The sequence below is a fragment of the Mandrillus leucophaeus genome, unplaced genomic scaffold (assembly GCF_000951045.1).
Source record: "Mandrillus leucophaeus isolate KB7577 unplaced genomic scaffold, Mleu.le_1.0 Scaffold918, whole genome shotgun sequence".
Lineage (NCBI taxonomy): Eukaryota > Metazoa > Chordata > Mammalia > Primates > Cercopithecidae > Mandrillus > Mandrillus leucophaeus.
The window spans coordinates 316,969-341,377 of NW_012110008.1; the positions used below are offsets into that span (position 1 = coordinate 316,969).

At 35.6% G+C, this 24,409-nt stretch overlaps 1 protein-coding gene across 1 annotated transcript in view; it reads right to left on the bottom strand.

Moving 5' to 3' along the window:
- The window catches only part of ABCC9 (ATP-binding cassette, sub-family C (CFTR/MRP), member 9), a 145,992-nt gene that overhangs the window by 94,293 nt on the left and 27,290 nt on the right, over nt 1-24,409 (bottom strand). Inside the window, exons 9-16 of the mRNA XM_011969874.1 lie at nt 23,557-23,751; nt 21,480-21,632; nt 20,818-20,973; nt 18,409-18,543; nt 16,452-16,614; nt 11,849-11,889; nt 10,602-10,744; nt 4,094-4,202 (exon numbers count right to left, since the gene is read on the bottom strand). Of these exons, the coding sequence (XP_011825264.1) occupies nt 4,094-4,202; nt 10,602-10,744; nt 11,849-11,889; nt 16,452-16,614; nt 18,409-18,543; nt 20,818-20,973; nt 21,480-21,632; nt 23,557-23,751 (1,095 nt within the window). The remainder of the gene's footprint in view (nt 1-4,093; nt 4,203-10,601; nt 10,745-11,848; nt 11,890-16,451; nt 16,615-18,408; nt 18,544-20,817; nt 20,974-21,479; nt 21,633-23,556; nt 23,752-24,409) is intronic.

Genomic DNA, 24,409 nt, shown 5'->3' on the forward strand with positions numbered 1-24,409 from the left:
TTTTTGTCCAAAGATATTACAGTGTTTCATCAGGAGATCCACAAGTCTTATAGAATGATCTAGTCTATCTCCAATGTTATAGCCCTATTCCTAGTCAACGGACTAAAATATCCATTATAAAGAGGATGCCAGCTGAGGTGTGACAGTCTTCACATATTTAAGGTGAATGTAAGTCATACCTAGAAATCGTCACTCTCTAATTTTTTAGTTCAGTTTCACACAGAGATAAATGGCTAACAAGAAGGTGCAATATTTAGCTCATAAACCTCTAATCTGGAAAAATTTTGAAACTTAAAATTTCTTCCAGAAACATATTGAGTCAGTATTTCAACATAAATAATTAACCTTTTTCTTTTTTTTTGAAACTGAGTCACACTCTGTCACCCAGGCTAGAGTGCAGTGGCATGAACACATCTCACTGCAGCCTTGACCTCCCAGGCTCAAGTGATCCTCCCACCTCAGCCTCCTGAGAAGCTGAGACTACAGGTGCATTTGCCACCATGCCTGGCTAACTTATTTACTATTTGTACAGACAGGTTCTCCCTATGTTGCCCAGGTTGGTCTCAAACACCTGGATACAAGCAATCTGCCCATCTCAGTTTCCTAGAGTGCTGGGACTATAGGTATGAACCAATGCACTCAGCCATAATTGTCTTCCTACACAAATACCTTATAGAGACTATGAAGGCTAAGTAATAATACACTTTAAACTGTTAAGTTACCTAGAAAAGCAAAGGATTCTAGAATTGTGAATGTTATTGGTTTTGGGGGGTTATTTTTTGGCCTGGAACTGCAGGTTTAGCTTTTTGAAAAATCCACTGGGTTCTACCATGGGAATTAGGAATGTCCTCAAATAATCAGTAATTTAATCCAAACAAGATAATGCTCTTCCAGTTTCCATCAACTGGTGTATCAAGAGAACACCCAAACTATCAAATAGTACATTGCTAGGCTACATGCCAATAAATACACAAATTAAAAAGCCACTGAAAAGATTAGAAAGTAAGACACTAGCAGGGGTTCTGTCACACAGAAAATACTAATATATTTTGACTTAACACAAAGAGAGAGAGGAGGAGAGTATGTTCATTAACTTTATTTTAGTTTTATTTTTCGTTCTCACAGCCCTCACAAATACTCCTGGAAGTACACTGCATGAGAGGTTGTAGAAAGCCACTATCCTTTAGGCTAAGTATATTTTCCATGCAAAACAGGTCTACACCTACATATAAAATGTACTGTCTTCTAGAGTCTTTAATTCTGTAACATTATTGCCCCCACAGGTCCAAAAGAAATGAGTTCATGCCCTTCACAAAACTAAGAAGAGGGTGGGAAGAGTAGATGTGTTGACAGAGATTTGAGTCGAAGTTCCACAGATGTAATATGAAGAGACTTTGGCCCTAGACTGTCACTAATTCTCCATGGAGGTTCTACAGCCAAAACCACTTAACTCTAAGTTTTTACAGAATACATAGTATCTTAAGCACTCTCAAGAAGGAGTTTCCATTAGTGTTATTTTCAAACACACAACTTTTTTCACTCCATTTTAAAAAGTTTGTCATTTGTGGTTTGGCCCCTCAGCAGTGATGAATGACCCTGAAAGACATCAAGAAGTTCAGTCTGGTTTCAATAACCCTGAAGATGTTGGATGCATTTGAAGGGGATTCTTTTTTTCTTTCCAAAACCTTTTCTCAGTTCAATTTTTCTTCTATGCCACATCTCATACAAAAAAATTCTTCAGATTTCCCTAACTCCATGAACTTGACCTCCTATATCCCATTTCTTGAGGTCATCTCATTCTGCTCATCCCCATATCTCTGAAAGACAAGTTCCTTGGTAGTCTAGGACCATCCAAAGAGTGACGAGACTAGCTCTAATCAAATATTTGACGCCCTATTGCCTAAAAGTTTAGACACCCTTTAATATTTTTGTCTTTGTGTCCATGTCCACACAATAACAAATAAACACTTTGAGGCATTGTTCCCCCAGCATATATAAGCATGGTGGTGGTCCCTTCTCGGACAAAATCATACCTGTCCAGTAAAACAACTTACCAGAAAGTTAAAAAACAAAAACAAAAACAGACAAACAAACAAACAAACAAAAACCCTCCAGAACAGCAGAAGGAAATAAGTCTAAATATAGCTACATGATCGCCTTAACTATTTTTAGCAGTTTTAAACATGATGTAAAAAATATAGATTAATTTCCTGGCAAAAGCTTTCCAAATTCCAATCAGTTCCAGTCAGGAGATTGCATATACATTTGTGTTGGTTCACCTAAATGGTAAATATATTCATATTTTTTCTAATAGTAACAATTATAACTAATATTAACTTATGACTCACTGTGGAATAATGCTTTTCTACTTTGTGGAATATATTAATTTTTAAGAATTTCTTCAGATTTTTTTAGACACTTCCTTCAAGAAAATTGTATAATCCAGTCATTGATTTAAGTATTATCTAATGGCTAGTGACTCTTAAATTTATATCTCCAAAGCTTATGTCTCTTCTTGGGTTAAGAAGTATCTCAAAATTTGCACGTGCAAAATGTACCTCTTTATTCTATCTCAACAGCTATATCATCTACCTAGAAATCAAGCCAGTAACCTAGTATTCTTCCTTGAGTCCTCTTTCTGCCTCATCGCCCCCATCCAATCTATCGGCAAGTCTTTATCAGCTCAACCTCTAAAGTGTACACTGAATTTGATCTCCTTTTTTCACAATATCCACTGCAACTGGACCAAAAGCTGTAATTCTAACTGTCATCCTCTCCTGCCTATATTATTATAATGACTTCTTTACTGATCTATGTGTTTTACTCTTTGTCCTCCATTGACTTCCCTCTACACAGAAAACAACATATAAATGAAATTATATCAAAAATATAAATGAAATTATATTACTCCCTACTTTGAAACCTTCCAGTAATTTCCTATTGCATGTCAATAAAATCTAAATGCTTTCCGTGGCTTACAGGGGCCCTCAATCATCGTTCTCACATCATCTCATCTTTCTCTTCTTTACCAGGCTCCAACCACAGTACCCCTCCGTTCCTTGAATACACCAAATTAATTCCTACCTCAACACCTTTGCATCTGCTAGTTCTCCTGAGTGGAATACTCTTTATCTATAACTTTTCAGGAAAGGTACCTATTTTTTTATTCAAGTCTTGGCTCAAATGCTGGATCTCCAGAAGGGCCTTCTTGGAAATGACCACCCTGTTTCAAGTACCCAATTCACTCTTTAATGTCCTCTTTTATTTTCTTCACACAGTGAAACTATGTTATTGTTTTAATTTGCTTATCAATTCCTGCCTCAAGAAAGCAAATTCTGTGACAGGAAGGATCTCACATGTCTTGTTCATTGCTACAACCCTAAGTCTTGGCACAAAGCACAGCCAAAAAAATCTGAAAACACCGGCATATATTTTAAAAAGCTTATTCATATTACATGTAATGCATGACAAAATAATACTGACTATTTTATAGATTTTATGTAGACACTAAGTAAATATTTGCATCATGGATAAATGAACTGGACTACAACTTACAAGATTCAAGTTTTAATTCTAGCTCTACCACTTAGTAATCTTACGACTTTATTTAAGCCTCATGACATGCAAAATAAAAAGAGCTGGAAAATAAAAAAAGAGACAATGTAATGTAATTCAACTGGAAAATAAAAAGAGACAATGTAATATACTAAGTGGATAAAAAGATAAAATGCATCAGAAAATATGTTTTAAACTATAAAGTGTAGTATAGCTAAACGGTATTATAAGAAAATGGTGCATGAGTCGTAAACTTATTTTGTGTTATTTTAATATAAATTTGGAGTAACCAAACTCTCAATTGCCTTTTGAATTAAACATGTATTGTCTCTTAGGATAATTTTTTCCTGGATTTATAAAGACAAGCCTTATACATTTATCTATTGATTTTAGACTTGTGAGGTTGTACAGAAGCAAGTGGCAATTTTTCTTCACATGGGTTAAAAAATAAAGCTTATAATATCACTCATATTAATCTGTCCATTCTGCTGAGACTGTCCTCTATTCATAACTTCCATAACAAAAATAAGGCACTTACAACTCCAGTGTGCTTCTTACAGGACTCAAAAGGAAGCGAACCTTCACCAGTTCGCCAACTGTCATCACCAATCTCATCACTCAAGAGAAACTCATTCAGCTTTTGAACACTGCAAAAAAGCAACAAACACAGAGTAAGATTTAACAATAAAACCACCACCCAAAAAATGCTACTTAAATAATAACTTTAACACACATTTTTATGGTGAGTAGGATGCCTGCGAGAGTCATTTTTCAAGACCAACTGGGAATTCACCTACATCAACCAAACATCCTAAATTGCCGAGGACAGTAGGGTTTCCCGGACTTGGGACTTTCAGTGCTAAAACCAGAAAAATGTCAGAAAAGTCAGGACCACTTGTCACCCTAATTTCAACAGAACCTTCTGTGCATTTTTTTTTGCAATTATATTCCTTGTCAAAAACAGTGAAGTTGTTTAGGAACTTGGAACAGTGTGGTTAAAAATAACACTAATGAGAAAATTCCTGTTAGTATTCTAATTTTACAAATGATGGGGAGGTGATGTACAGAGAAGCTAAGTAACCGGCCTAAAACCATTTAGCATGTACTATGCAGATCTGGAATCCTTGGCCACTGTGTATCTTGCTTAAGCACTATGTATTATTCACATTTTCTGAAGCTGGCAAGGAGAGGGGCCTCTAGAGTCTCGCTGCTCAAAAGTTTCAGCCAAGAACCAGCAGCATCAGCATCAACTGGGAGCTTATTAAAAACAGAAAATCTCAGCCCTGCCTCCAAATAAGAATCACATTATGCATTTGACCAACACCCAGAGGCGCTTCACGAGCACCTCTAGAGAGGCCCTGCTCTAGAAGACTGGTTTGCAAACATTCTTTACTGTCACCTCCTTAGGCTGGACACAAGATTCCTTGGCTCATCTACTCTACCCATTCTAACTTTCTCAAACCAGTGTCACAGGATCAGGATCAAAAATAAATAAGCAAAACAAAGAAAACGATAATGTGGTTTGTAAACATCATCCTAGAAATAAAATAACATACAAAAGGAAATTCAGTGAAGTTACAGAGGAAAAGAAGTGTTCCTTTTGGCAAGCTAGGAGGCAGCAAGTGGAAAAACTTGCTTGGTACGTGCAGCAGCAACTACAGGGGAGGTATTGCCTTTGATAGGAAACTAGAAAATGTACGTATGAAATAAACGGTTTCTTTTTTAAAAATTTTATTTGAACTTATAGTCAAGTTCCACCAGACAAGTTTTCAGAATTTGTTTTTTTGTGACACAATAACAAAATGAGAAAAAAGTAAATTTAATTTTAGTCTGCTGCCCATGATCTTTAAGCGTTTTGGTTTTGCATGCCATAGAAACATGAAGGAAGATGAAAATCCATTGAGGCAATCTATTAGCTGTCAAACTGTACTTGCAGGGAACTAAAAGAAGTAATTGTTTAGGAAGAGCTTCAGTTTGTACACTTTCTTTGCGTCTTTGACAGCAAAGTCTGACCACATAGACTTGAAAAACAGTGTTATAAATGGCTTATGAAACATTATTTTATTCCTCTTAAATGGCAGTTATTTCATCTTCACTTTTATAGATTGTAATTGTCATTCTGTTCTTACGTTTTGAAAAGACTTAATTTTAAGAATGCAGCTCTGTCAACCAAAGGAATACCTTTAAACAGTCTCACACTATTTCTCCACACAAAAAAAGAAAGTTGAGCAGCCAGGCTCATTTGCCTTTATAACTCCGAATCTAGCAATGCCTGGCACATGTCGTTCAAGGAATGCTTGTTGAATAAATCAAAGAAGAGACAAACCAATGATTCAGACATTAAGTAAGGTCGGTTGGTTCAATTCTCCATTCCCATTTCTAGTATAGGTACGAATCACTAATCTTTCCAGTGTAGCCTCAAAGTTTTTATGGAATAAATGAGCCCCACTCTTCCTGAGCATTGGAGGCCACGATCCCTGACCTTGATTGGGAATGGGGACGACATTCTTTCTTCATAACATCCCACTTTGAAACATCAATGACAAGGACCACCAATGGATGCCAATACTAACCCATCTGTTAGTATTACTTACTTCCCTTCCTTTCCCATGTCCCCAGTCATTCTAGACTCTCTGGCTGAGGATCTCCGGTGCTGCTGTTTAGTCATTGTTGTTGTTTGTTTCATGTCTATCTCTCCCTCTAGACTGTGAACTCTTTAACAGTAAAGATTTTCATCTTTAGAATCTATCGCAATGCCTAAAATATAGCATGGTCATTCCTCAAGACATGTCTAATGAAATAATAAATGGGTAATACAAAAAGCATTTTCTATTCCTATGAGGTCCTTTCAGAAATCACAGAGGTAAAACAATTATGGAAAATGCACAAATCCTGACCAAGTGTGAAGTAATTTCCACTATGCTTCCAGGTTTATATTTTTAAAACGCAAATCTGTGCATGTAACGACCTGCTTCTTAAAGTCACAAATGGTATCTGGTTGCCTTTCAGCATCTTTAGCATCATCTAAAAGCTGCTCAGGAGTTTACTCTCCAGCTTCATGCCCTGATAATTCCACATCAGAACCCTTCCTCCAATGACACTGAACTACTTTCAATCTCCTGAAGATACTAAGGTTTCTCAGCTACTTACCCACCTCTTCCCCTTGAATATACTGCTCCCTCTGTTAAAACACGTTTTACAATTTTTCTCCAGCTTTCCAAGTCTTACCTATTTTTAAGGATTCTATGAAAGAGCCACCACCTTCTTTAAATGTTTACTGACCACATAGTTTCCCTTCTCTCTCAAAAAGCTTCAACAATGCCCATTATGGGCCATAGCATTCTGTGTATAGCTTTATAACGCCATAACCCATCATACGGTAATTAGTTTCCCTTCCTCGTCTAACTAGGCTGTGGGCTCCCTGCAGATTTCAGCCTGTCTTTATCTTTGGAATTCTTAATGCCTAGCAATGTACCTGTATCAATAAATGAATGCACATCCACAGAAGATGCTCTGAGGCAGGGGATAGAGATGAGTAAAATGGTGGTAAGATGGTAAAATGGAGATTTGTAACATACCTAAAATATTTAGGCAACAGGGTGGGTACTTTTTATGTATTATCTCATTTAATTTTCTCAACCACCATAAGCAGGTAACATTATCGTGCTCATTTGACAATTGAGGAAGCTGAGCTACAGAGACACTAAATCATGTTTGAGGTCAAACAATGAGTATTTCCTGGTAGTGCTAGGATTTGAAAGCAGGTATATTTTATACCAATCAATTTGCTACCCTGCCTCTACCACCTTTCTAAATCAGTATTTTACTATTTTCTCATTTGTTTAGATCATTCACAAAAATATTTAAGGTCTTACACTTTGGGTAGGTAGACACAGCTTAAGTACCCTGGACAAGTGCTATATTAATTGGGAAAACGGACTTCGTTGCCAGCAGTCACATGGGTTTTTTTTTTTTTTTTTTGGTAGGAATTATAAAATTTTGTAAACTGAAATACAGAGACCAGGCCGAAGTATATGCTTTATGATAAATATCAATAACAATTTACTTGACTGAAGGTAATACAGTGGACAAGTCATGCGTACATTCCTTTGGGAGGTACCTGAGAGCAAAGACACAAGGTTATTTCCCAATAAAGTGATGGATTTGTTTTTCTCTTGGCAAATAACCTCTTCAGACATAGGTATTGAATTGTGCATCAAACACAGTGTAGAGAAACCTAAGCTCAAATTATTTATAAAGGACATAACATATTGTTTTCAAAAGAGCAAAACACATGTATTATTTCCTTACAAATAAAGCAAAGTGGAGAAGTGAGGCAAGTCTCCTAAAAAAGAAGTCTCTCTTCTTTGAGCATTTTATTATTTTAGATAATAGTTACTTTTCATTATTCTGTTTTTTGAAAGTAAACAAGAACACTTCATCATAAAATGTCCAGAAAAATCAAATGGTGTGGGGTACCGGGAGGTGTGAGGAGACAATCTGAATCACACCTGCCTCATTCTTCCATTTTATGAGATATATACAGGTCTCAGTCATTGAATGCCATGAAGACAACTTTGGCTAATAACCCAAACCTTTTCCAAAGAAAGCATAGACTTATTTTGGAACCGAGACTTGAACATGGTATGGAATTTTCCTCCAGTAGAGAAGTTTACAAGTCTCTTACATGCATATATAACGCAGGTTTGAGAGTGGGCTTTATCCCATTCTAACCCACCAAGTTTCTAAATGTATTTAAGAGAGCAGTGAGGGACTTCGAATTTCCACAGTTCCTGAAGAGGAGATTTCAAAATCAGCTGACCAAAGTCTCCGATTATAAACAGGCTGCTCAACTCACTGTGGGCCAACTGGCACTGAAGGTTGGTCACGGGTTCCCAGGCACAGAAGAAAATGCTCTAAGTCCAGTCAACACTGGGAGAGCACTTATTTGGGTTCCCAGAACTAGCACACAGTGGGAAAAAGGATTAATGTTCTCTGTGGACCAGCCATCTCTGTAGGACCTGCAATTCAACCACTGAAACCCATTTGAGAGAATCAGGCTTTTATGAGCAGATTTTGTTTGGCCTGTGGCTTGGGAAATCTGGAACTGAGCCCTGAAAAAAGACTGGTCTTTATCAAACTGGCAAATGTCTTTTCCATGAGATGTGCAGAAGGGAGAGTGCTATGCAGAAATATACAGGGATACCCATTCTCCACTGTACTAGGATTTACTACCACAGAATTATATACCACGCATTGGAGGGACACCCCTAGATTGTTTTGTTTTTTAATCAACTCAAAGTCCTTTTAATGTTTGGTAACCTCCTGATTTCAGAGGTGTTACCTATTGCAAGTTATCAACTGCTTTCTACCTCCACTTGTAGTATAAAGTCAAATTCCAAATAAAAGTGCAACCATGAAAGGGACAGTTGTTCAGTGGAGAAAATGAAAATAAGGACCAAAATAGCAGACTCTGGCCATTTATCAATTTTATTGTTTGAAGTAGCTTCTCTTCCAGAGCACTGCCTAATTTGGAAGTGGGGCTACAAAAAGTAGTCAGGGATCTGGACAAGTGTTTCAGAAGGCAGAACAATAAGAAAATGAGGGCAGATGTGGCCAGAAGGCTTGAGCTCTAGACACTAACAGCTCTAGAACTGGTTGTTAATGATATGTCTCAGAGGTTGACATTGAAACTATATTACACTATCATATTCTGTAAGAATTTGGTTTGTAAGATGATTTATATGCATTTTAATTTTATTTGGCATTAAGCCATTGTTAAGCCAGTGCAAACTATTGGCTTAAAGCTGAAGATTCTGGTATTTTGAATAATAAAGTCTAGTTTTCTCAGTAATATATAGATTCTAGCAAAATTGTCTCATTTTAAAAGTCTCACAAATGATGTTCTATGTTTCCGTCAATTGCAACATGATACTTCATATATTTAAAGGCTCAATTTTCCAATTTTTCTTCAATATTGCAACATCTTGGCATTTCTTTCAAAAGCCAGATATAAATATGATAATGACTGTTTACAAAGCATTCTGAGGTTTTATAGGTTTATAAAGAGCATATATCTAAAATGAAAAATTCCTTTTTAAGACAGTCTTATTTATGGGAGCATAAGACATATAGACTATGGTATAGGCAGTGTATCATCTAGTTTGGTAACACATTTATATAAGTAAAAATGGTGGAAAAATTGTCTTATCATATCACATCTATTTTTATAGCTGTGCATTATGGGAAATTATAAAGAGACAAAAATCTGCACTGGTTGGAAACGCTATAGAAGCATATTTAAATGAGCAAAATACAAAATGGTTTTACAATTCTTACCATTTTCAGAGACTTTAAGCCTGGATTTTTTTCCAGATTAAACTAAAATTAAAATAGTAAATGTGATGATGTGAACATTCTCTGTCACTATTGTTGCCAATATAAACTGGCACAGCTTTAGTGGAAAACATTATGGCTGTATTCATTTTTAAAAATCTTAAAAATATGTGCCCTCCTTGACTTACCACCACTTCAGTGGAAAGCAACACATTCATCAAGGACCTCAAAAATGTGCCTATTATTAAAACTAGTATCCTCACTTCTAGAAATCCAACCTGAGAAAATCATCAGAGAAAAGTTTAAAGATAAACAGAGATGTGTGAACTTCGGGAGAAAACAGAACCATTCTAAATGTTCAATAAAAAGGTAATCATTAAATAAATTAGAATATTTCCGACATAGAATATTACATAGTCAGTAAACATGGCATATTATAAAACTTAAATGAGGGGAGAATAATTTAAAAAAAGTTTAATCAGGAGACAAACACTAGATAAATTTAAAATTTTTGTTTTGAAATAATTATTTTTACATGAAATAAATAAAAGACTGAAAAGTAGCATACCATAATTTTTAACAATGGTTATCTCCTGGTAGTGATTTTAATGTTCTTTTTAAATATTTTTTCAAATACTCCCATTAGCACACACAGCACACATCATTTCTATTATCAATAAGCAAAAAATGTCAAACACTTCAATGCATACCTTATGATGGCTTTGACTGCAAATCTGACCACTGTGGAGAGCAGGAACAGTGGTGTGACCAGGATGTGGAAGAGAGACAGTGAAGCAAAGGCCTCTGCAGGTTTCAGATTGTTTCCACTGGCATACGCATGGGTCACAAACGTCTGTGCAAAGAAAGGAGTTCTTTAGAGAAAGCTGGAAAAAGTTGCACACATGCGTACATTCAGTCCTATCTGAAAAACCTAACATATTCCGCTATGCCAGTATGTCCATTGTAACTATGATAACAATGACTTCATCCAAAACTCCCTAATTAAAACAGTACTTGCTTTTGGTGAGTCCTGAAAGGTTTACCTGCAATTATGGTGGCAAACTTATGAGAAAGTTAGAAAAAAATTCTACTTACAGATTACATAATTGACTCTGTCAGTTACTAAGTAGGAGGAATAAAGGGGTGAAGAACCCAGAGTTTTTGACAACCAGTCAAGCCCTTTCCAAGCAATAGTAAATATTCCAGGAGAAAAAATAATGTTCTCTTGTTTTGGGGTCCTCACTGTGGATCTTTACTAAAACTGTCAGCATTAATACCCAAAGAATACTTATTTACATTTTTTTTTTTTTTTGCGACAGGGTATCACTTCATTGCCCAGGCTGGAGTGCAGTAGCGTGATCATGGCTCACTGCAGCCTCGACCTCCCCAGGCTCAGGTGATCCTCCCACCTCAGCCTCTCAATTAACTGGGACTACAGGCATGCGCCGTCATGCCCAGCTAATTATATTTCTACAAATAATACCAGTTGCCGAGTTTGTCACTTTAGTATGAAATATAATGCAATTATAAGATTTTCTGGTTGTTGATCTAGCTCCATCCTGTTGTAAGAATGTCTGGGAACTAGATCATTGAGATTAGAACAGTTAATTCCCAACCACTGTTCATTTTGCAATGTTTGCAAATGTACCAGTGTACATTTGGCAATGTTTTGATTGTTGTAACTGAGGTTGCTACTGGCACCTGGTAGCTAGAAGCCAGGGATGCTGCTAAACGTCCTAACACAGAGGGCAGCCCCTAGAAAAAAATTTATTTGGATCAAAATGTCCATAGTGTCTTTATTGAGAAACTCTGGATTAGAACTCTTGCAATGGAGATGGTAATAGAAGGAAGTCACAGAGGTGAGGTAATATACATTACTACCCACACATTCTTGCTCATAAATCATTTATAAACACTGACTTGGTTTCACTTCTAAAAGCAAGAAAAAGTGTCTTACAGCAAGAACAGCTGCTATGGGAATTGCTGCATTCATGAAGACTGTGGAAAGAAATAAAATGCATTAGTTTTCATTGAACTGTGAAAACATTTTCAGTAACTTTAATCATCTATTATTGCTTTAACTTTCTTTGAAGACAGGAAGAACAAAGAGTATTAAATGTCATTGTGTCTGGAGTCCACAAGCATTTCACAGTTAGTACCTACTTGTCTGCAGTTTTATGAGCTCCCATACGTTAGTCTTAACCAGTATCTTTTTTTCTTTATTGAATTTTTTTCTTATGAAATGTTAGAATTCATATAAAATCATCCTTTAATGATAAAAATTATTAGAACTTAACAAATGCGTATTCTAGAGAGGGGTTACAGTCTATCTTTTGTTTAGTCCACTAAACTAAGTTAAATATGTGAAATCAGGTTATTACACAGATTAAAAACAAGAATTTGATATCACTTCAAGTTCCCTTTCCAGCAGTGATATTAATATTCATTTATGACCCTTTCAGTTAATAAAATAACTCCATAGCCTGGACTCTCTGCATGTCTAAATATCTCTCCTGGAATATATTTAACTATCATTGGATCAGCATGATATGCCTAGTTGAAATAAGAAAAACTCACATTTTAGCCTGAAATACTAGTGTTTGGAAGTAACAGTAAAAATAAAAATCCAAGTTCATGATTTATAGTCGTACAGTCATAAACTATAGAATTTTAGGAACCGAGAAACCAAAGATGAACTGAATTGTTGATAACAGAGCCAGGCAACAGCAGAGTGAGAAGCTAGAATCTAATTATCTTAACAGTAGAGGACTCGGGTTTTAAAAATCTTCTGCTCTCGGGAATTATCCTTACCACTGTACATAGAACAGAATCAGACTGTGCTTTTGCCAGTCCAGATATGACTTAGTTGTCAAACACAGACTCAACAGTACCACGAATCCAAACACTGATCTGAGTTTTGTAATAACACAGATGAGGAGCCACATTTCTGTCTCAACCTTCTTTCTCTGACTATTGTCACCTTATTTTATTTTATTTTATTTTAAGTTCCGGGATACATGTGCAGTATATGCAGGCTTGTTACATAGATAAACATGTGCCGTGGTGGTTTGCTACACCTATTAAGCCCAGCATGCATTAGCTACTTTACTCCTCACTGCCCTCCTCATAGGCCCCAGTGTGTGTTGTTCTCCTCCCTGTGTCCGTGTGTTCTCATTATTCAACTCCCACTTGTAAGTGAGAACACGTGGTGTTTGGTTTTCTGTTCCTAGGTTAGGATAATGGCTTCCAGCTCCATCCATATCCCTGAAAAGGACATGATCCCATTCCTTTTTATGGCTGCATAGTATTCCATGGTGTACATGTACCATATTTTCTTTATCCAGGCTATCACTGACGGACATTTGGGTTGATTCCATGTCTTTGCTATTGTTAATAGTGGCTGCAATAAATGTACGCAGCATGTATCTTTAAAATAGAATGATTTACATTCCTTTGGGTATATACCCAGTAATGAGATTGTTGGGTCAAATGGTATTTCTGGTTCTAGGTCTTTGAGTAATCACCACACTGGTCTTCCACAATGGCTGAACTAATTTACATTCCCATGAATAGTGTGAAAGCATTCCTATTTTTCCAAAACCTCACTGGCTTCTGTTGTTTCTTGACTTTTTAATAATTGCCATTCTGACTGGCGTGAGACGGTATCTCGTTGTGGTTTTGATTTGCATTTCTCTAATGATGAGTGATGTTGAGTTTTTTCATGTTTGTTGGCCACATAAATGTCTTCCTTTGAGAAGTGTTCCTTTGAGAAGTGTCTGTTCATGTCCTTTGCCCACTTTTTAATAGGGTTTTTTTTTTTCTCATAAATTTGTTTAAGTTTCTTGTAGATTCTGGATATTAGACGTTTGTCAGATGGATAGATTGCAAAAATGTCCTCCCATTGTGTAGTTTGTTCACTCTGATGATAGTTTCTTTTGCTGTATTGTAACCCTATTTTCTAAGTGTATTCTTTTCTTTTAACCTGCTTTGTAGCAGATGCATATGAAGCACTTGACATAGTGCCTGAGATGGAGTGTGCGCTCAATAAATGTTCGTAGTATTCATTATTTTCTTTAATCTTTACAATCCTACATGGTAGACATTATTACTAGCTCATGTTACAGATTAAGAAACTGAGGCAAGGAGGATATAAGTAATTTCCTCAAGGCCATACTACTACAAAGTGTCAGAGCTAAGATTTATAGCCAGCTCTGTTCAACTCACCACAAAAAAGACCGTACTGAACAAAATAATAAAACTTGAAGTGGTCAAACTGGAATTTTGCTCCATTGACTCAAGAATCCCAGCTGCCTATCAAGAACACAGGATAAGGTAGTTTACCCCTCATTACTTCTTATTGCTCTCCCCTAGGATGGCCTCCTCTACCTTCTCTCCTCTTGGATTTGACTCAAATACCAACCCAACTCTCATCTCTAGAGACACACAAGCTGGATTCTCATCTCACCTCAGCCCTTTAGCAGCTGGATGATTTGAAAGAAGTTCAAGCTACCTAAGTTCTGTATACATCAATCTTTTAATTTCCAAAGTGCAGTTAATAATAAAATCTAGGCCAGGCACGGTGACTCATGCCTGTAGTCCCAGCACTTTGCAAGGCTGAGGCATTTGAGCCCAGCAATTAAAGGCTGCAGTGAGCTAAGTTTGCACTGCTGCACTCTGGCCTGGGTGATAGAGTGAGGCCCTGTCTCAAAAAATATATAAAAATAAATATATAGTAGAATCAAAACCCCTGGGCTGTTGTAATAATTAATGAGATGGTACATGAAAAACCACTTATGGCAATTGTTGGCTAGGTATACTCTCAATATATCTTTGTTGTTGTTGCTGTCATTATTTCTGGCTGCATCCATCCTTCTTATGAGAATTTCAGTCCTCTGAAGAGAAGGATGTATATCGAAGGGGTCACCAACTTAGAGTAGTACAATATAAGCGAGTGAATCTTGATCATCCTGTCTTCTAGCATCTTGACACCGTGTTAGTGGTGCATTGCTGGAAGATAAAACTCCTTCCAACTTTACGTCTGATGCATCAAGCATTAGGATTAGAATAAAAGAGTTATATAAGCCAAATATTTTCTCTAAATCTATTTCACAAAAGAAATGTTTATAATCTTTAAACTCTAAAGGAGTTTATAATTCAAGAGGAAACAATATATAAACTTCCCAAATTTTAATTTGCTAAAGGTCTTGGGAGCAACAGAGATGAGCAAAACTGACACATAAATCAAACCAAATATCAGTGGGAATAGTTTTGCTATTTTGTGTAAATTATACTAACATAAACCCTGTTATTCATAAGAATACTCAGAGTCATACTTTGAGGAAAAAAAGTAATATTTTTGAAACAGTTGCTTTTACAAGTTAGAGTTGAAGATGAAATAACTCTGTATTTTGAAATTCTTGAAAATATATTGGAACAAAGGGTTTTCTGTGAATGAAGTTGGGCTTCCTTCACCTGAAAATGATATATTTTTTTCTCCTCAGTTTTCAAAAATGGCTGTATTTTCTTGACAATCTTCAAGAAAATATCAAGTTATAAGCTCCCAAGGAGACAAGCTAAAAAGCTGCAAATATTTTTAACCCTTTTCCCGTTTAGAAAATAAAAAGCGTAGCTCACTGCCAGTAGTCATTTAGTTTTACATAAACACACTCTTTGAGGCTGAAGCAAATCTGATTGATTTTTAATGTGAAAATAAAATATAAAAACTGTTCTTGGAGTTATTTCTAAACAGAACTAACAAGAGAACTGTCACAATCATCTGAATCATCTATTTAGGAAAAAATCGGATTCATCAAATGAATCTTCGGCCAACGCTGTTCGAGAAAGATGTTAACATCATGCGTAAGAATGCTATGTTTTCTAGGATTTGACATTTTTAGTGATTGAGAGAGTTACTATATTTTGTAAACGGAAACACCACTACTAAAAACAGAATGCTACAAATAGAATGATGTCTTTTGTTTCCAAAGTTGATATCCTAGAGTGATGCAAAATAATAATAAAAGCAAGATGTTTTGCGGCAAAGTTTTCTCAGAGTAAAAGCTACAGCCACAAGCGCTACCTGTGAGTATTCTGAGACAAATGCAAAAAGAGTTAAAGAATATTTGGGGACAAGAAGATCAATCATAATGTAGTCAAATCAATTTCAGTAAACATATTTTTACTGAAAACCAACTATTTATCCTAACTGAACTGATACAAGGGTTTTAATCACAGTTACTATTATCATCACCATCTTCATTTTACTGATGAAGAAAACCAAGGATTTCAGTTTGTAAAGTAACATAGTCAAGGGCACACTAGTTGTGAGGAATCAAATTCAGGTCTACTTGACTCTAAACCTGTGCTTACTTTGGTCTTTGATTTAAATGTAAACAGATAGCCTTGTGTGGCTGGCGGCTATTGCACAGCACACATTTAGAAAATAAATAGGTGTCGTTGAAGAACTAGAATGTTTCACTGATCACAATCTAAACTGAACAGACTGTTGGTTTTTCTGGTTGCCCTTAAAGTCGCCTGTTCTTACAGCAACAGCAACTTACTGGAGAGTGATGTATAAAGTGCAAAGGTTTTGAGACTAGACAGTTCTTTCATTCTTGTTTCCTCCACGCTTTTGCAGAAAATGTGTTCCCAGGCATACAATTTTAGAAGTTTGATGCCTTTCAATATTTCATTTGTTTTCTTCAGTCTCTCAGTGGAATAATCCTATAAAACAAAGGAAGAAATATAATACTAGTTGCATCCAAGTGAATCAGAAAGGCAGGACCATGTAATGGACGGGGATTGAGGAGATCTTGATTTCTGACTGGTCACGTCACTCACTAATTAGGTTGTGAAATTCCCAGGAGAAGCAGTTAAGCCCTTTGTGCTTCGTGACATAAAGAGCTCAGTGAGATGGCCTCAACATTTCTTTCCACCTAAAAACATGTATGTCTCTGTTGCTGTGGTTTACATAAAAGCTAAAAACAATTTTGTAAAGTTTCACATGATTTCCTTGAATCATGTCTGCAGATAATATAGACATAAATTTAAATAACTAATAAGGAGATTTATAATGACTCCTAACATCTAACTTATTTTCTTCTCCAGTCAACTCTATCACTCATACTTACAGGAAGAAAAATAATAAATTTAAGAAAAGTTAGTGGGCTTCTTATTTGAAAATATGAAGGTACAGTGTTATGTGCATTCATATTTCATCTTCATAATTCAGTTATTGAAACTAAGCCTATTATCTTAGCTATCAAGAGATTTCCACATACTTCTTTGTAAGCTCTTGGTTAAGGCCTAATTTAGATTCATTTATAACTTGCAATAATTGTAGAGAGATTTGTAGCAGATACAAAAGCTTCAATTTAGCCAGCTGTTTTCAGCTTCCTTTATCACCACGTTATACTAGAATTACTAACAAAGTGCAATGTGACTAATTAACTATCAAAGGGGGCAGTAGAGTGGTCAAAAGACAGATAAGAGAAAGCAAAAGTAGCAAACAGCCTGGTTTTTGTTCAACGTTTTGTCTTTACAGGGTCTTAAATGCCTATCAAATGATTGTTCAATGAGTAAATGATTATGGTATGAATAGCTAAACGAAAGACAGATGTTTAGGACTCATCACGTCTCTCTTAAGTTGCTCTTCCACACCTTTCTGTATTTGTGTGCTGGAGTAAAAAGGATAGATGGCTTAGACGGAAATAATGAGTAACCTACCTAAAGTAGCAGAAAAACAAGTGATAAAAACCGCTTGCGTGACATGCAACTCGCTTGTCACAGTAGAAACACGAACTTGAGAAACAATCCCGTCAGTGGCAACATCTCTACATTTTATGCCTGATTTACAGACAGCCTGGCTCATATTTAATCAAACTTTATTTGTAAACATGCTGTCAACAATTTTATTATTTGCAAATATTTCCCTATAAACAGCAAATTCATGCTCAAATAAAATGATTTCATGGAAAATTGAAGCCAGAAATGGTCGGTAACTGGGCTTTTTCTTGCTTGCCAAGTTGACCAGAAACATATTCAGCAAGAGCAGCTGCCACTGAAACATGTCAGTGTGACCCCATAGATCTTCACATGGTTTGAGTCTACCCTAGGGAAGAATAATTTCAGAAGCAGCAAACTTGACGCTTCCCTTGTGCCTTGATCCATTTCTTGCATGTCAATAACTGACATTCAGTAGCCTCAAAGTACGCTTAAGAGGATTCTTTAGACAAGTGATCTAAGAAGACTGAAAGCCTTATCACCTCATGGTACTTTAAAACATCAGGAACTGTAATTCTAGTATTTCAAGTCTACGATCTTCAAGTTTTGAATTTCCAATCCACTTTTAAGAATTGTTTTTGCAACATGGAAAATACACATTTGCTGCCGAAGAACTGAAGTGAAATATAATTGTTTCCAAATTATCTTGAGTGGCAAGTATTAATTTCCTACATTATAAAATTAAAACAGCATTTCTCGATTTTTGTATTTAAATTTCCAAAAGATGTTACTTACAAGTGTACTTTTCTGAGCCTCTGCCAACTTTGTAGCAATAAAGTACTGAATTGGCGCAAGGAGCACAATGACAGCTGCACCAACCAATGCACTTGATCCAAGTAAATTATAGAGCAGAATCACGCCCATTATGATCTAGAGAGAAAAACACATCGAAAAGGGAAAATGAATGGGGGTGTGGGAGCCATTGCATGAAAGGAAATAATTTTTAGTGTAAATGTAGTCTTTCTTAATTATTATATTAAGTTTATTTGGAAGTCAACGGTATTAAGGTTCTCCAGAGGGACAGAATTAACCATCAAGTCAACCCAACTGTGACAGTTGGGTTTTACTCTGATTTATTTGGGGAAGGCTAAGTGCTAGGAATGTATTTTTAGTACGATAATCTGTACAACTGATGTCAAACCAATTTATTGCATGAAGTTGCAAAGTGGTCCCATGACGCTTTTGAGCTTCTAAACTAGTCTTCAAATTTTTAAAACGGCATAAATTTTTTCTTGAAAATGCTGTCACCCACCATAAATTTGACATTCTATATTCTCTTGGAATTGTACTAGCTTTTCAAGGCTGAGAGGATGAAAAATAGCGGGCAGCATCATGTGAGTAGAGGATGATTGTCCGTGGACTAAAAGAGAATGAGCCGAGCTCCTCACCTCCTTATGACTCCAGACGTCACTTACTGACAAGAAGACTGGGGGTAACTAAAACTATTAAAAAGCTAAAGTTGGTGCCCTGTCTTAATACACTTCTCTTTCCCCAAACCAAGGGCAAAACCATTCAGACCTATCTTCTCTGGTTTGCTATTGTCCTCTTTTCCCTTTAAAACTCAGAATTTACCCCTGCTTTCCTATCCTCTCTCTCTCTGATTTATAATTGGCCCAAAACATCAATTAATGAACTGTATCCATGCAGTTCAAGTATATAATTTATGCCTATACGCTAATGGTAATAGCTTAATAGCAGCTTTCTGGGGGCAATGACACGTTTACTGCCTAGCTAATTAGGTAGTTTGGGAAATCCAATAAAAACAAAAAATTCCTTAAGGTCACCCATGATGCAGTCGTTCAGAGATTTTTGGTGCACTTGAAATTATACTATGTAGGCAGCTACCTAATCCACCTTTATATAAGTACATTTTGATAAAATGAGACAAAGTACATCTTAAATCCTACTTTGTGCCAAGCACTGTGCATACTACACACTTTTATTTGCCTTGGTTTTCTATTAAAAAATGAAAAGGCAAACAATAAGTTAAAAACTAGCATCTTCTTTATTACTTTATGCACTTTAATAAATGTGAGACACAGGGACTTAGACGACAGATTGTACCAAATAAGATCTAGTACTTGAGCTTCATCTACAGAATGCAACACTTGAGATAATTAAAAATGTCCAGCTTATACAGAGGAAAAAACTGAGCATATTTCTTTTCTTTTCTTTCTTTTTTTTTTGAGATGGATTCTCACTCTGTTGCCCAGGCTAGAATGCAATGGCGCGATTTCGGCTCACTGCAACCTCCGCCTCCCAGATTCAAGCGATTCTCCTGCTTCAGCCTCCTGAGTAGCTGGGATTACAGGCATGCGCCACCACGTCCAGCTAATTTTTTGTATTTTTAGTAGAGACGGGGTTTCTCCATGTTGCTCAGGCTGGTCTCGAACTCCCAACCTTAGGTGATCCTCCCACCTCAGCCTCCCAAAGTGCTGGGATTACAGGCGTGAGCCACTGCACCCGGCCTAAAAACTGAGTATATTTCTTTTGCCATTTTTAGCCAATTAGGGGAAGAAGAAAACATGTGTTTTTAAAATGTTATTTTACATAGGAAATAGCTAAATAGCACTCCAGTTTGTCACTGTTCCTACCATTTTATACAGTTTGACATTTTGCAATATACTATTGAAACTATGGGATTGATTAAAGCAATTGCTCTTGTTTAGAAATACTATAAGAGAGCTTGCCAAAATAAAAGGGGTCAAACCATGGCTCTGTGACTTACATGAATCAAGGCGATAATACTAACAACTAACAATTACTGGATGCCCAGGAAATGCTGGGCACTACGCTAGATGTTATAGACCTATTAACCTATTTAACCTTGACAATTACTACAACTTTACGAGAAAGATACTATTATTATTCTCATTTACAGTTAAGAAAACTAGGGCTTTGAGGAGTTAAGCCCTTGTGTAAATGAGGGGCAGGGCAGATATTTGAACCCAAGCAGTATAATTTCAAATTTCTCTTTCTTAACCTATGCTATAACATTTCTGAGTCTCAGCTTCCTTTTCTATAAAAGAGTGTAATATTTGCACATTCAAAAACTAGACACCTTTTATGGAGCTAAATACGTTACTGTTCTTTTTGTTTTATTTCCTCTGCAAACAAAAATCGTACTTATATTGATCTACCTACCTGAACAGGCATAGCCCATAGATTGGGACACAGGAACAAAAACCACATGAGTTGATTAGTTTCAATGGCAACTAAGTTGTTGATCTGTCCCAGAGTCATCTCCCCCATGGATAAGTTAGACGTAGACAGCCTAAGGATTTTGTTATAAATCATGGCCTACCAAAAAAAAAAAAAAAAAGTACATAAAGCTCTACATTTAAAATTGACACTATAATTATTTTCACTGAAAATAAATAACAAACATTTAATTTTTTTTGAAAAAAAAGAAAAGAAAAATTCCATAAGATCATCTTCTTAAATCAACCACTACAGTTATTTCTATTTCAGCATACTTATTTCAACAAAATGCAGATTATTTTTTTCTAGTGATATAGTAAAAATATGCATTAAACTTTAAGCATAAGCTCTAGAACAAACAGAAAAAGGTAAGGAAATGTAAGATTTCAAAATATTTTTCTTCACATTATTTTAAAGTTATTTTTAATTCAACAGGTTTATTAATTAGCTCTGTTTCTGTCATTAAGTAGATCATAGAAACGCTGTTGTTGTAATACCAAAGTGAAAATGGAATGAAGAAACAAAACTGAAGCTATTATTATTCTTATCACTGAACGGTATATAGCATTCTTAGGAAACAAGTATTATTCACAGCCTTTACATACCAGCAGAGCTCCACGGAGGTTAATGCCAGTCTCTATGGTTACATAGTAGGAAGCCTGCAAAAATGTCCTTTGCAGAATAAGAGCCAAGAAGAGAAGAACTGCTAGAACATAAGCGTTTTCAAGAAATTCCTTTGATGAGAGGGTTTCTGAAATCTTGTCCCAAAAGAAAAATATGTGACAAATTAAAACTCTTCTCTTCATAGACCAGGTGTACAGTTTGCATTTACTACAAGATGCATAATATTTAAATATAAAAATTCAATGTATGTATAATACAGCAGTGAAATACAATGCAAACCAATGAAATACAATACAAATCCATAAAATCCCTGATTAATGAGTGACGGAAATGCCTAATTGAAGAAAAAAAAGGTAAAATGTATTTAAAAAAATTAGAATGCATTTCCTGCAAAGGTATATCCAACTTTAGTAAAATGGTAAGCAGTAAATAAAAAGGCAAGTTAGTTTACACTCTCATTTGGAAGTAGAAGCTACAAAATCGATAGCTGGTCAGCAAGACCAATGGAACAAATATACAATTTTGGTAGCCTTATCAGTTTAAAATAATTCTACTCAGTTGCCTTTTTCTGATTTTCAGATATCTTAATTTATACTAATAAAATAAATAGCAAATTGTAAAATAGGTAATTTGTCTATATCACCCATGCAACACTACCAGTAACAAAATATGACTTACAAAATTTTGTTTTAGTAGGAATATGACTGAATTCAGCCTAAGGATATCCAAAATTGATTTTTGTTTGTAACAATAGCGTATGGTAACTTGTTTGTTAGAAAAGAAGGAAAGATAACATTAGACTAAGTACATTATATCAGTTTGGACACTCTTGATTTTCTATGATTTAGACCTAGTAGAATTTTACTTCTGCTCCCTTCCTCTTTTTTCGTGGGAATATATACAAATGTACAAGTCCTGTTCCTTCTCAGCAAAACATCTGACTGATATGTGCAAGGGAGAAGGGTAATGGATAAACTGTGGAATTTAGATATCTATATGTAATTAGGCTAGTAGAGACAAAACATCACCAAAGTGTATTCAGTGGTGAAAATATCTGGTTCATTTCAATTACAATTGAACACCAATGTATGCAAGGATCTGGGCTAAGCATCGTGAACACAAATATGAATGGCTCACCGTAATTGTTTCATAAGCTTACAACCTAGGTAGATAAGCATATCTCTAAGTAATAGGCTTCAGTAAATGCCAACATAAAGTAAAGAGTGTGTTAAGGGACTGTCAACGGGGGTCAAATTCCAACTAGGACGATCAGAAAAGGCCTCACTGAAGAGGCAACATTTAATGTCAGTTCTCATATTGCATAACATTTTAATAGGTGATGGAAAGACGGCAGGAAATCACATTGAGAGAATAGAAAAGGAAAATGGATTTATCTGGCGATAGTTTCTATTTGAGGAACTACGAAAATCAATACTTATCTTAGAAAGAAAGTAGGAGGTTCACAATGCAGTCTTTATTAAAAATAGAAAATAAAAATTATATATTTATGATAGTAAACACATAGTATTTTATACTATGAGCCCCAATATAATAACATAATATCTAATAAAATATCACAATGTGACTTGCCCTGATCCTTGTGAAACAGGGTGTTGGTTTTTATTATACAAGAAAAGAGAAACGTACAATATTACAAACCACATTTCTAGTGTTATTGGTCATAGGCCTCTAAAGAAGTGACTCACCACCTCTCATGTGAAAAAATTCTTTAAATGATTGCTATAAAGATTAAATAAAACAATCAATGCGCAATTTCTACACAAAGTTTCTGGTACACAGTGAGTGCTTGTTAAATGTTTACAGGCTCTGAATCTGAGAAATAATTTTGTTGGGCAGATTCATTCAATGAATAAATACATAAACACATGATATTTTTCTAAAAGGAAAATTACTGTTTTCTTTCCTTTAAAAAGCATTCAATTCTCTGAAAAAAAAAAAGCCTATTTGAACAACTCATAAAACTGCATTAATAAAAAGTGACAATTACAATGAAATCCACCAATAATATGTTTCCTTTGAAAAGCACCAGGAACTTACTCCAGTTGTGTTGTTTGTCCTATTCTGGGTTTCATTCACACGCTGAACTATTCCAGAAATACAAAGAGGTCCAGCAAAACCCAGTAAGTCAGCCAGATAGCGGAATGTGCTACTGAGTAGAATTGGTCGCCCAAAAGCTCTGTACATTGCAAGCCATATAGATGGAGTCCGATTTGGATGATCTGCAACTTTTTTCTGGAAAAAAAAAAAAAAAAAAAACAACAGATGTAACAAAATAAAACTGCTTAGAGCAGTAACTAATCTCAAGTATGGAAATTCCTTCTTATACTTCAAAAAATATTTTAAGGGTTTAAAAATTGATGTTAATGTGTGCCTTTCAGCACAGCATGCATAATTCTGTATCCTTGCCTTCTATGCAAATAGTAGCTACTGAATGCATTTTAATAAAATAGAGAGAATAAGAAGTAAATAAGACAGTTTTTCTAAGACTGTATTATTTTAGTTATCAAAGGGTGACACAGGATCCTTAAAGCCTAATTCATTTTCACTTTTCTTTGATTTGGTAAATGTGTATTTGTCACGAGAATTGCCAAATAACATTACATAGCAAGCAAAAGAGTAAAGCACAAAGATCAAGGTTACAGGCAGACTGGTCAAGATTTCTGGAGTTACTAGATCACCACAGGTTTGCCTATCCAATGATTGCAAACTAAACAAAACAGATTATCCCAACTTCAAGTTGTTTCTTCTCCATGGTGTTTCTTATCTCCCTGAATAGTAGTCAATACTTTAAAAAATTATGGTAGACTTGTGTTTCCTAGGTATTCCTCAAAGAAATGCAAAATGAAGAACAGCATTTATACTTGAGTCAACTCGGCTTCACATAGCTACA